This window comes from Cyphomyrmex costatus, unplaced genomic scaffold, assembly GCF_001594065.2.
Source record: "Cyphomyrmex costatus isolate MS0001 unplaced genomic scaffold, Ccosl1.0 scaffold277, whole genome shotgun sequence".
Lineage (NCBI taxonomy): Eukaryota > Metazoa > Arthropoda > Insecta > Hymenoptera > Formicidae > Cyphomyrmex > Cyphomyrmex costatus.
Window position 1 is genome coordinate 337,568 of NW_017276877.1, and position 12,606 is coordinate 350,173.

A 12,606-nucleotide genomic window follows, 5' to 3' on the forward strand; every position below is an offset into this window, starting at 1 on the left:
GTTGTCTTACCTAAGCCAACAAACGACACGATCTTATCGTGATTGTAGGTCTGCACGTTCAACTCTTCCTCGGGCGCTACGTAAAGCATAGAGAAGTCTTCCTTAGGCGGATGAAATTTCTCTATGATTCCGGGTGGCGGTGGAGGCGGCGGTGGCAGATATGTAGGCGGCGCGAATCTGGTAGGATAGCCCATGTACGGTAACGGTTGAACCATGACTGGATGCATAGGCGTCACGTGAGCGTTCGGCTGTTGCATATGATAATTCGAGAACTTGTCGTATCTCACAGGTTTCTCGGCGAACAACGGTGGATTCCTCCCGAAATTGTTGGGCGGTGGCTTGTTGATGAGCGGCGGTACGGTCGGGGAAAAGACAGGATTCGCCGCGACCGTCGGGGTTTCCTCGTTGCCGTTATCTTCCGAGAGCAACAGTTCGTTTATCTCGAAACCGAACGTGAGCTCCGTCGGTAGATTGTTGTTCTTCGCGATGTCCGAGGACGTCTCGTCTAAGAGGATCACCGCCGGTCTAGGAGTCGAACTCTTCATCTGCTGCGTCTCCACGGACGATCTCTGCGGGTGATCCTTCTCGGACTGCGCGTTCGGTGACTTCGTCTTCTTGCTCTCCGTCTCGTCGCGCTGTTGATTGTCTTGCTTCGAGTTCTGCGACTGAGAGACTACCACTTTGACCGCGTCGTGCTTCATCGCGGTATTTTGATACTCTTTCGTAACCCTCGCTGTCCTCGATTCACCGCCGGTAGTCTTGTTATTGCTACATTCGGGCTCGCCGCTCTGCGAATCCTGCATGGGTTTCGCAGTCTTCGACTTTTGCGCGTCCGCGCAATCATGCGATACGATCGTTGGATTAGCCCTACTTTCGGACTGCGGAGGAGTGTCGATATTATGCGATTTCTTAATCACCTCCTCGTGATAAGAAGACGCAGGCTTTTTCATGTGCTGTTCCTCGTGTGATCCCTGAGTTTGTATATTTTGATTACTGTGTACGTAATTCCTACGAGAGCGAGAATTATTGGCTCTTGGAAGTGTAACACAATCTTTATTGTTGACGGTGCAATTAGGATTGTTATCAGTGTCGATTGGATTATAATTCATCGTTGTACTATTGTTATTATTATATCTTGGTGTTACAGCGTTTGTCGCAATAGTCTCGTTCGAATTCGGACTGTAATTGCTAGGAGTCATGTTTTTTTGTTCCTTGTGGTCGGATGCTTGTGTTAGGCTTTCATGCATTTTCTCGATGTCTTGCACGTATTTGAAGACTTGGATGTTCTTATTGATGGCCTCTTCCTGAGCCTCAGCTTTCTTCCTATCCGACGAACTTTTCATTTTCGCCAAAGTCGGCGAAAGCGGCTTTTCGAAAGCCAGACTCAAACTTGTTGCTGCGTGGTTCGATTGTGTCTGTTGCTGTCTCGCTTTCCTGTCCGGGTGCTGCAATTCGTCTAAACTCGGATAATAATCTTGAGGCACTTTATCTGGTTCCGAAAAAGTCTTAGGCGGAACACTGGGCCACGACGACGTGTTTAGCATAGCGGACATAGTCAGATTAGTCGACATGTTGATATTGGATATAGCCATGCGCGTTATATCCGCGTAACTCGCTTGCGGAGTGCCGCCCGACGATGCTGCGATTTTGGACAAATTGTGCTTCGAGGTATTTGATGTAACTGGTAATGAATGGACCGAATCTAAGTCGCTACTATCCGCCGACTTGTCGCTGCAAGGAATTACAACGTAGATAAACATTAAAATCTTCGAATTAAGTGTCTATAGATCTCCACCGTCGTCCATAATTTAACTCCCAAACTAAACGCTACTATATATCTCCACTGTCTCATTGAACGAAACAAATAGAAAACAGAAAAAAAAAAAAAAACAGCCAACCACTAAGTAAAACTCAAGCGGTTACTCTCTTTTATTTTCTATCTGTCTCGCTCGACAAGATCATGGAGAGGACGAAGCATTTTGTTCGCGAGCTAAATTTTCACATATAAGCAATTATTTAATTACCTCGGAGGCATACTGCTAGCCGATTTTCTTCGGAGTTCAGGAGAGAGAGGCGTTCTGTAGTCGTTAGAGAATCCTCGGGAATTTTGGAGGTACGATCCCGATGTTGTTAGGTTTGGCGCTCTACTACCGCTGGAGCTTCTTCTCTGTTTTTTGGCCTTTTTCTTTTTCGTAACTACCAGAAACTCTGTCTCGTGTTCCGGTTCCGGATTAATCTTTTTATTGGAATTACGGCGACTCGTGTAATCCTCCCCCGTATCGTTGCAATATATCGATTGACCTTCCTCTGTCCCCCAGGATCGTCTGTCGCCTCGACTATCAACTGTCGCATCTCCGGTGCTTCTTTGTTTTGGACGTCGTAATGCTATATTTACTCCTATCGTTATAAAAACAGTATAATAGTACATAAATATATATAAATGTGTGTGTGTGTGTGTGTGTGTGTGTGTGTATACATATAAATACATACTCGTATATAAAAGTCATACCGTGTTGACTGGATACGCTGCTGGCACCACTGGAGCTGGGACTCTTCTCCGTCGTGAGATCCTCCAATTTTGTCTTCGAGATTTCTTCTAAGGAATTAGACTTCTTTAACTTGGAAGGCAATTGTTCCCTCTTTGTATCCTTCTCTCTAGTTCTCGGTTTTGTCCCAGAGCTGGTTTTCACTCTAACGGGATTACCGGTCTTTCCCTTTTTGCTCTTGGATTCTTTGTTCTCGATGAAGTTAATTAGACTGTCGATATCCTCGTTACGATGGCCTTCGACGTTTTCGGCATTATAAACTTTGACATTGTGTTCCTGAGTATGTTTCCTCCTGGGCTTCTTCCGTTCACCGTTGTAAGTCTGTACAGCGTTGCCATTTTCATCCAACGATTTCTTTTCTCCCGACACGGATGGATCCTTCATCGTGATGTGCTGCGTTGTATACCTTGGACCTTCTGTGTACACGCACACACGCACACACACACAAATCATACATTTTACTAAGAATCTCATTAATTTTATATAGGCTTGGATAAAACGCAAATAAATTTTCTTACGTATTCGTAGGAAAAATCTTTCAAAAGTTTAACCAGGCATCACACCAAGTAATGTGTTACGTACAATTAAAGTGTTATTCTTACCCATTGTTATATTCTGCGTTTGCCAAGACGCCGGCATCACGGAGCATAAACTGGGTACGATTTTACTTTGGCTAGTACTGGAACCGTTTGAAGCCCCACCTATACCACATTTTACACTGTTGTGCGGTTGAAACAACGCCCCAGTCACTTCTGTACCATTAACAGACATTTTTGATTTCTCTTGCTTATGATCACGTATAGGAAACTCTATAGTAGTGTCCACAGGTGTCTGTGCTATATCGAAAGTTGCCCGTGTGACATAATGGATCGGTTTGCGCGGTTCGATTATTTTCAATTCGGTCCCTTCGTCATTTTCAGTGTCTAACGAGCGAGGCCTCTGAATCCCACTTGCCGTAGATCCCACACTTCTTTCACTAATAGCACCTACCTAAAATAAATAAAAAATAGTCTCTTACGTGTCGCATATATTATTTTCACCAAAGCACTTTCTGCGTAAAAATAGAAAATAATCTTCCTCGTTATTAAAATAGACCGTTTGGGATCAAACTGTAGATCCCACATAAAACTATAAAAAGATGTACACTACAAAATATGCAGAAGGGCTCATCATCCCTCTCTTCTAAGAGGCTACAAGATTGAGGAGAGATCAATTAGCTTTACCTCAACATCGCCCAAGTCAATGACCATGTAATCCGATTTATATTCAGGGGGTGGATTATCCGACTCCAGCATCTCATTTGTTCCGTATTTTCCTTTGCTAACTCGTTTCTCTCGTGTTTCGGACTCTGCCTCAACTGAACTATTAGCAGTGTCTCTTTTCAGTTCCTTCTTTTCTTTCTCTTTTTCCTCTTTCTTTGTACTGGTATACGATGGTTTATCTAAAGACTTGGATTTTTCCTTATTGGTCCAGTCATAAGCTGACCGTTCCTCACAGAAGCTCTTCTTTACAAACAGATAAGAAAATAGTCAAAATGTTGTTTGTGTACACAAGTTCTCACTATTACAATCTCATCATGAAACGTATCTTTTAAATAAATATTAAATATAATTTATTATCCATTAATAAAACAAAGATTTATATTTGTGAATAATCTTAAATTCATATTATAATATCTAATAATAAATACCTTTTTATCAAATATTAGATCCAAATTAGCCAAAGAAGCTAGGTTATGCGATGCATTCACATTCGACGGTAACGATCCACCTTCTCTCTGTCTGGCAGAGACACTAGGTCCTGTATACTTTTTGTTCTTTCTCCTGTTGCTTCCGTAAGTATGACACGAACTGGATGCTAGATAAGCAAAACTACTGTCAAATTCCGAAGCTAAAGGTTGCGCTAAATTTTGCAATGATCCGCCATGTGTCAAACGTTCGGACACAGATTCCCGTTTATGTCTTCTACGATTTGAGCCCGGAAGACAGCGTGAATTAGATATCACTCTACGGCCTTCTTCAGTCTCGTCCGCTTCTGCTTCTTGCAAAAGTTCCTGTAACACGCACATCATTTTGTATACACCTTAATGCACCCGCATTCTTATATGTAACTTCACAAAGAAATTCCAAAATACATACTTTAAAAAGAGTAGACTTTCCTTCCCGATCTTTTGGACACTTGTACGTTATAGCTTCGTCCAGTAAAGCACGTAACTCGTTATCATTTAGCATAGATAGGGTTGCTGGTTCTTCCTAAAAATGAAAATAATTGAAAAAATTATGTCATTTATGCAAGACTGCACACATTTTTATAGAATTTCCCTAACTTATCTTAGCTAACAGTAAGTATCTTTTGAATAAAGATTAAATAAATTGATCCCTCCCAGGATTTTCTTTCTTATTTAAATAATATCTATATAATAGAAAATATATTGTAACAAATATATATTATGTCACAATGTTAAAAGTTTTACGATAGGAATTGGTTTGCATGCAAGTCGAATAGTAACAGATAATAGAGAATTTAAGGTTTCTCTTATTGGATCTGTATAAGGCTTATAACACACCACACAGTGAAGCATAAGATATATACACACACATCAAGATTGTCACAAATTCCTTATCCTAGAATTCTATATAACTTCCCCGATTTCCAAACAAAATTTTTTAACTTTGTACAATACTTTTAATAACATTTTGAATTTCTTTGTGTTTTTGTCTTAATGTGAAAACAGTATTTTGTATAAAATATTTTGTCGACCGAAAACAATTTAACGTAACAATGTAAATTGCTATTAATGTTGCTGACACTGCTTGGCATTTAATCGTTAAGTTGGCAGCAATTCCAAAACTATGTAGGTGTAATGACACATTGAAATTTCTTTTGAAGCCAAGAATTTTTACTTTCTACAAAACTTTGACTTTTCCTTGATTTTTCCAACCATTTTCAATTTTCCTGACATTTCCCTGATTTCCAGTTTTGCAGGGACCCAATAATACATGAATAATTTTTTTACACACACACATATGATGTTTATAGAACGCTGGGTAAACATTCAAAATCCCAAGTAATTTACTCTACACCTTAAGGCCTTCTCTCCATTAATACGCCAACATAACCAAATCAGCTTGTATGCAAGCAAACGAAACGGATTTCGTACGCGACACACACAGCTGCATACGCGGCGATATAAAAAATAAAATATGTCGAGATACCGCGCCACCGCGTTATCGTCACGTTAACAAAAAAAAAAAAAAAAAAAAAAAAACATACCGGGTGCGAGAAATCGGCCGCATTCTCGAAGCCCCGCGAATTGCGTTTTTTCACGCGCAAGAAATTCCGACGGGGTGCTCCGTAAAAAAAAAAAAAAACAGGAGACGAGACAAGTGACGTGGGCAGATCAAAAAATCGAGAACGCACTCGGGGGACAAGACGGGGGCGACGAGTGACGACGCAAGGGAGGCGAGGGGAGATCTCAGGATAACGATACAACGGTTTGGTTCGGCGAACTCGCGAACGTCCAATGACGTGACGGCGAAGAAAATCGTCACGGAGTCCCAATTTCTTATACGGGGTGACTCGCGAGAGCGTATAGGAGCGACGAGGACAGCGAATATGATCGGCGGACGATTTAACGTATAGCGGAATCGCGGCGATCGACGTCGAAGGGGGGAGGGAGGGGAGGGAGGGGGGCGGCGATGCGGAGAGTCCGATCCGTGGGCCTTTTGCGAGATCGATAACGCTCCAGCGATTAGTTAATTAAGACGCGAGAGCTCCGAGGTACGGGGGGAGGATAGAGGGAGAGAGAAAGAGACAAAAAGAGAGAAAGAGCGAGAGAGAGCGATATCGGAATAACTTACGACGGAAGATGGTGGAGAAAAAAATCCGCCGTGCAATGCCGGCACGGAATTCGTATTTTTAGAGGACACACGGACGGCCGGGCTCGCCCGTTCGCTCCGAGATCGCACTTTCGCGGCTCGGTCGGCACTCCGCGGTCGCACTGGCCGCTTTTCTTTCAGCACACCACGAGCGAACGAACGTCGCGCACCACCCCGGGACCCGCGTTGCCGGGCTACGTGCGCAAGCTGCGTCGTCGTCGTCGTCGTCGTCGTCCTTCGCGGAGGTATAACCAGTAACAACAACAACAACAACGACGTCGTCGTCGTCGTTGCCGTCGACAGATACGACGAGTCCCGGTATTTGAAAGCTACTGCGACGAGCGGGCGCGGCGCGCTCTTCCCAGCATGGCCGCCGCCATTACACTGAAAGCACGACCAGGCCCAGGGGCGTACGAAGGCCGCGAGGCGCCACGCGGCTTCCCCGAAATAGCTCTCGCGCGCCCCCCCCCCCCTCCCGCCCCTGCCGTCCTTTTCTTTCTCCTGCCGACGGTTTTGTAAGTGAAAACAAAGAAGCGGAAAAAAAAGCACGCGTTTCAGCTTGATTTTCAACACCGAGGGTCGATTGTAGGTCTGTTTTCTGTATAGTCTGAACTAGGATAGGTACACTTTTAGAATTCAAGCCTGTGACATACGACGCTTGATTGTTCAATTTCCTGCTGAAATATTTGCGTTCTCAGTAAATTATAATATTAAAATTTTGTGCCACACACACATAGACACAAAACGTAAGATCTGTTTGTGTTTGCACTTTTTACAGACAGCGTCTTCTATTTATCTCTCTTTATGTGCAAAAGTCTTGAGGATTTTAAGTAATGCGAATAGACCTGTAGAATTTTCTGATTTATGAAAACACAAACAAGTAGAAAAAACGCATCTAAACCGCAGACTTCAAAGTGAAATAGATGTATTACTTGACGATAATGAGAACAAAATACAATTGAATAAACAATATATCTGGATACTTACTCATGAAACAAGTCGAAATGGATTCTGATCGGAATTATTTCGCTTTCCCTGGAAAACACAATCAAAATCTAAGAAATAATTGAATAACTCCGATCAGAAGCCATTGCGAATAATTTCATAATACGTGTGAAAAAAACTCAAAACAAGATGAAAATTACAAAAGTGAGCAGTATCTTCTTTGGGTGTTGCTGCGTCAAGCAGGAAAAACTGCTTTGCAATTGTTGTAAGATTCTTTAATATGATTAGTTCATACACTCATAAAATTAATTATATTACAAAATTTTACAACAGTTGCAAAGCTGCTTTTTCCGTTGAACGTGTAATGAAGAGATCTCTTCCATATAGCTGATATGATGTACACTTTTAGAACTTAAAGTGAAATTGGATATGTTTAATATTTGATAAAAACGAGGAAGTTTCAGTGCAATCTATAGTGCAGGAATAAAAACAGATCTAATAAAATTATAAATCATTAAATTTTGAAAAATAACAAGGACTCTTTATCTATAAATAATAATCAATAACAATAAAAGGGCGAAGTAAGAGTCAATTATTAAAAATTTGAATACAAAAAGAAATCTACTTAAAATCTACTTAAATAATGATGTAATGACGATGTAACTGCAGTAACCAGTTTAAGTAGATTTCTTTTTGTATATTCAAATTTTTAATAATTTTGTATTCTTAGTCGAAAATTAAATATGTCAATATTTCCATAATTTTAATCTTAATTTGACTCTTACTTCGCCCTTTTATTGTTATCGATTAAAATTATAAATATTATGTTGAATTTGCTCATTTTTGTAATCTTCACCTTATTTTAAGATACACAATCCCTAGGCTCTTGAGAGGTGGACTCGATCATGAGTCTTGTAAAGGTGAAAAAAAAAAAAAAAAAAAAAAAGCAAAATCTTTCGTTGATCATCACGTCTCCCAATCGTTTTTGTGCGACAACGAAATGTGATTTGTCACGGAATGGGACGGCACGTTCTCGCTCATGACAATCACGCCTGCGTACTCGGGTAGTCCTCTGTTTAGATGATCATGCGTATACATACAATACATACGTGCACGCGGTGGTTATCCGGGATTGAGAATCAAGACGGGCTTGCACTCGCGACCCTAAATATATGTGGGACGTACGTGGCGCGAGTTCTCTCGCCTTTGTTGAACTCGACGATGTGTGGGACAGATTATTAGAGAATATCATATATCCCTTTCTTCCGGCGATCTTCGATCGTTCGGATACGTTACATTTGTAACGCGAATCGCGATTCAATACTCAGCGTTGCTCTCTTTCCATGTTCGAAGGGCGAAAGGCCTGTTTTTTTTTTTTTTAATTAAAAATATGAAAAAGAAAAAAGGATTAGCAGCATCGGACCAGTGCATCTTGAAACGAAATGAAAATTACCAAATGATCGAATTTATTAGAGTATTTAAAATTTCGTTGCCAACGTTTAGTAAATTTGCTTTACTTTTGTAATTTTTGCCTCATTTCACGAGATATAGAATCGATCCTAAGAGGTTCAGCTGAAAGAAACAGACTCTCGAACGTCCTTCATCGATAGGTTTGCTTTTTTTTTTTTATCTGCATTGAACTTTCCTTCTCGTTTTCGAATTTGGAAATTTCGAACATATATAGGATCACTCCGGTATAAACGTCGCACCTAACAAAAGAAACTTAATTCAGCACTACTGATAGATTTAAAAATCTAATTTACTAAGAGTGTATTATTTATACTATATGTTTAAAGTAAACGAACTAAACCAATAAAAACTTTGTATTGTCTGCTACTGTAAAAAAAATATCAGACATCCGAAATAGTTATTTTTCGTATTAAAAGAAAACAACTTTTGTGTGTGGAACCCTTGCACACTTTTTGTTGTAATATGACTCATGGAGAAGGGAGGGAGAGATGAGATGTGAGATGTATGACTCATGAAAAATTTACGAATAATGCTTATAAAATGTAAAATGACACAATAACTTATAAAATGTGTTTACAGAGTTTTATTAGGGAATAAGAACGATAAATATATATATATTAGTCATTCTTATATATTTATCATTCTTTTTCTTTAATAAAACTTTGTAAACACATTTTATAAGTTATTGTGTCATTTTACGTTTTATAAGCATTTTATATATATATATATATATATATATATATTGTACTATATGAAAAAAGTGATAGATAATAATTATAATCTTTTAGATACATTACAAGTGTTATGATATGAAGTACATATTTCATGTAATGTAAAAATTTATTGTACTTAGTGCACTGAATCAAATTTACGCACTTTGTATGCTTTGGGTGTAAATTCCGTCCACTAAAAATATTCCAAACAAGTGAGATATATGAGACATCAAGCTGAACAAAGAATATAAGAGCTAAGCACTTGTATCTTACTATATTTCATTTTTTAATATTTCTTTGTGTATATAAAGGATCCTGTATCACCAAATGACAAATTAAGCCTTTTGCAATCTCTACAATAATCATTTTATATGAATTATGATATATGATTGCGCTGTTTACTACATTGATAAATAGATTCAACTGACAGTAATTTTATTAATATTAACACTAAAAATATCATAACATATATAAAAATATTATAAAGGTATATAACAATGGTTGCGTGCATATTTGGTATATATTATCCCCATCCTTCTACCTTTGTTTACTTCTACGGCGTAAATTCTCGCACGGCTAAATATCAGAGTTACCACTCCCTACCCATTTTATTTTTAAGTACAAAAGGTATTATACACTAGTTTTGTTATAAAAAAACACCATACCCGTTTCTATCAATGTAGATTAACCTTAATCTCAGTTCAACTTACTATTCATACTATTCTAGTTCTTGAGATGCTGAATTAACTAGGTCTGTTCGCGTTGCTTACACTCCTTGCACTCAGCATCTTCGCTTTCTCTTTCTTCAACGCTCAAATATATCATATATATTTATTTTTTTTCAAGTCCTAAATTTTAAGGAATTTCAAGTAATGCGAACAAATCTCTTAATATCGTCACAATTTTATTACATTTTTTCTTTAGGCCGGTATTCATAGTCGGTTTTACATTTAAGACCGTTTTAAGTAATGTCTTAAAATGTTAATACAGCCCTCTGATTGGTTTATGACATCTTAAGATTGTATTGTACTTGAGCTTTTAAATATGAGGATCTTTCTCTCTCTCTCTCTTTCTCGATTACGAATATAGGCCACAAAGCACCACATCAGCATCTTAAGACATCACTTAAGATGATGCAGAAATAAGAATCGACTATGAATACCAACTTTGATCTTAGAAAGAACTTTCTTCTCTCTTTGAGATTAGAAAAAGTTGAACAAATTGACCCAAGATTAAAATTAATCTACATCGAAACGGAAATTAACAATATCAGAAATGTGCTCCATACGTGTGGCAAACGCATGTCGATTTGTACTTCCTAATCTATTTGCAGAACGTCATTTGAAAAATATAATAGCAATACCGTTTGCGTATGTAGTTACCGCGGCCATTCTAGAATTTATCGTCGATGAATCATATTGGATTAAACTTCACCAACGCCGTTCGGCATGGAATCCAAAATAACGAAAACTCAAGTTTTTGTCGTGTCATTTCTTCCAGCATAATGTAGCCTGCTCCACTACGTCCATGTATTTTTTCTTGTAAACAAATCTTTACCGTTTGCACAAACGAGTCATCGCTGTTACATCTTTTTATTTTAAAGCATCTAAGTATATACTTATGGTCTTTTACATTTCTTTTGCTGAAAAAAAGTTACAAGAAAGATAATTCGGGCCAAATTCCGACAGGCTTTGTTTTCACTAATAATAGTTTAATTGAAAACTTGGTTCAATTAACTCTTTACTTTTTTCTAGTTTTAAAGCCTGATTCCACAAATGTAGGAGATTAATTTTAATCTCGGTTCAATTTACTTTTTTTATCTTTCTATGATTCCAAGAATTAGAAAAAGATAAACAGTGATGTTAAACCAAGATTAAAATTAATCTTACATTGATGGAATAAAAATTAGAAAAAGGATGAAGAGTAAATTGAACCGAGATTGAATTTGATCTGCATTGGTGAAAACGAGCATTAATCCAGAGATTAAGAGTTGAAATCAAATAGAACCTCGACAAATTTAAAGTACGTTTCTTTCCTTCGATGTAAATACAGGAAAATGCATAGAAAATGTGACGTATTAACATTAATTAGGTAGAAATAATTCAATAACAGTATTAATAAACCGAATACGTCTTCTGTTTTAAACATTATCTACTACTTAATAATACTTTTATTAATTCTCTGAAGCTGAAAATGGATTTATTAGACAATTATGCTCTTTATGTTGTATCTGAAAATTTAAATTATTCTTATTAAAATGAATTTAACATTCACATATTCTTTTTTAAACGAGTTGTATCATTTTGATTTTTTTAAATTAGAACCTTTCAATCAACACAAAAATCAAATAGGTCTCACAAATCCGACATCAGTAACTGTGTTATAGAAACTTCGACCGTCAGAATTAAATTAACAAGATTATTTTTAATTAATTAGACTGCTACAAATATCTATCATTTTTGTATGCCTGACGTCACGGATATAAACGTCGATTTTTTGTTTAAATAAGTACTCCGTTGGAATCGAAGAAAACCTTCGGAAAACATGTACAAATTATCTTTAATTAAACATCTGTTAATGTATCCTTTTTTCCATGTGTCTTACGTTCAAGTGTCAAAGATCAGTTTTCGAAATATTCCAAAGGGGAGAGAGAATCGAAGAAAACTTTCGGAAAACTTATATAGAGATTACATCTCCAATCGCAACGCCGATCTTGGAAACATCGCTGCGCGGCTCTGACGGTCGCGCCGTATATAGAATTCCAGTTCTAATCGTCACGTCTCAAGAACGTTACATGCGTTCGCGGCCGATATTGTATTAAGTCGTGCCGTTTCTTTTTTTTTTTTTTGCACTCGATCCGTCGATCGCGCCTTTTCGCGCGAGCAGTCCAACAAGAGACACGTTTACATGGATGGGACAATTGCAAAAATTGAAAGTCGACATCGCAAATTGGGATGATCGCGAAGGCTTGAAGTTCGACGATGCGACAAGCAACTCATGTTCACCTTCCACGAGATAATGGTAATTGGTTTACGAACGTCGGCAAACCGCGCG

General features: G+C 38.3%; 1 protein-coding gene across 4 annotated transcripts in view; it reads right to left on the reverse strand.

Annotated features, from left to right (window-relative positions):
• The window catches only part of tyf (twenty-four), a 29,548-nt gene that overhangs the window by 1,377 nt on the left and 15,565 nt on the right, over nucleotides 1–12,606 (reverse strand). For 2 of the 4 annotated variants that reach the window (XM_018541158.1, XM_018541155.1), the window contains exons 2-8: nucleotides 4,685–4,798; nucleotides 4,237–4,599; nucleotides 3,770–4,051; nucleotides 3,149–3,536; nucleotides 2,510–2,962; nucleotides 2,025–2,397; nucleotides 11–1,731 (exon numbers count right to left, since the gene is read on the reverse strand). In XM_018541158.1, the coding sequence (XP_018396660.1) occupies nucleotides 11–1,731; nucleotides 2,025–2,397; nucleotides 2,510–2,962; nucleotides 3,149–3,536; nucleotides 3,770–4,051; nucleotides 4,237–4,599; nucleotides 4,685–4,777 (3,673 nt within the window). In that variant the 5' untranslated portion in view covers nucleotides 4,778–4,798. The remainder of the gene's footprint in view (nucleotides 1–10; nucleotides 1,732–2,024; nucleotides 2,398–2,509; nucleotides 2,963–3,148; nucleotides 3,537–3,769; nucleotides 4,052–4,236; nucleotides 4,600–4,684; nucleotides 4,799–12,606) is intronic. The other 2 variants (XM_018541157.1, XM_018541156.1) reach the window with 2 other exon arrangements.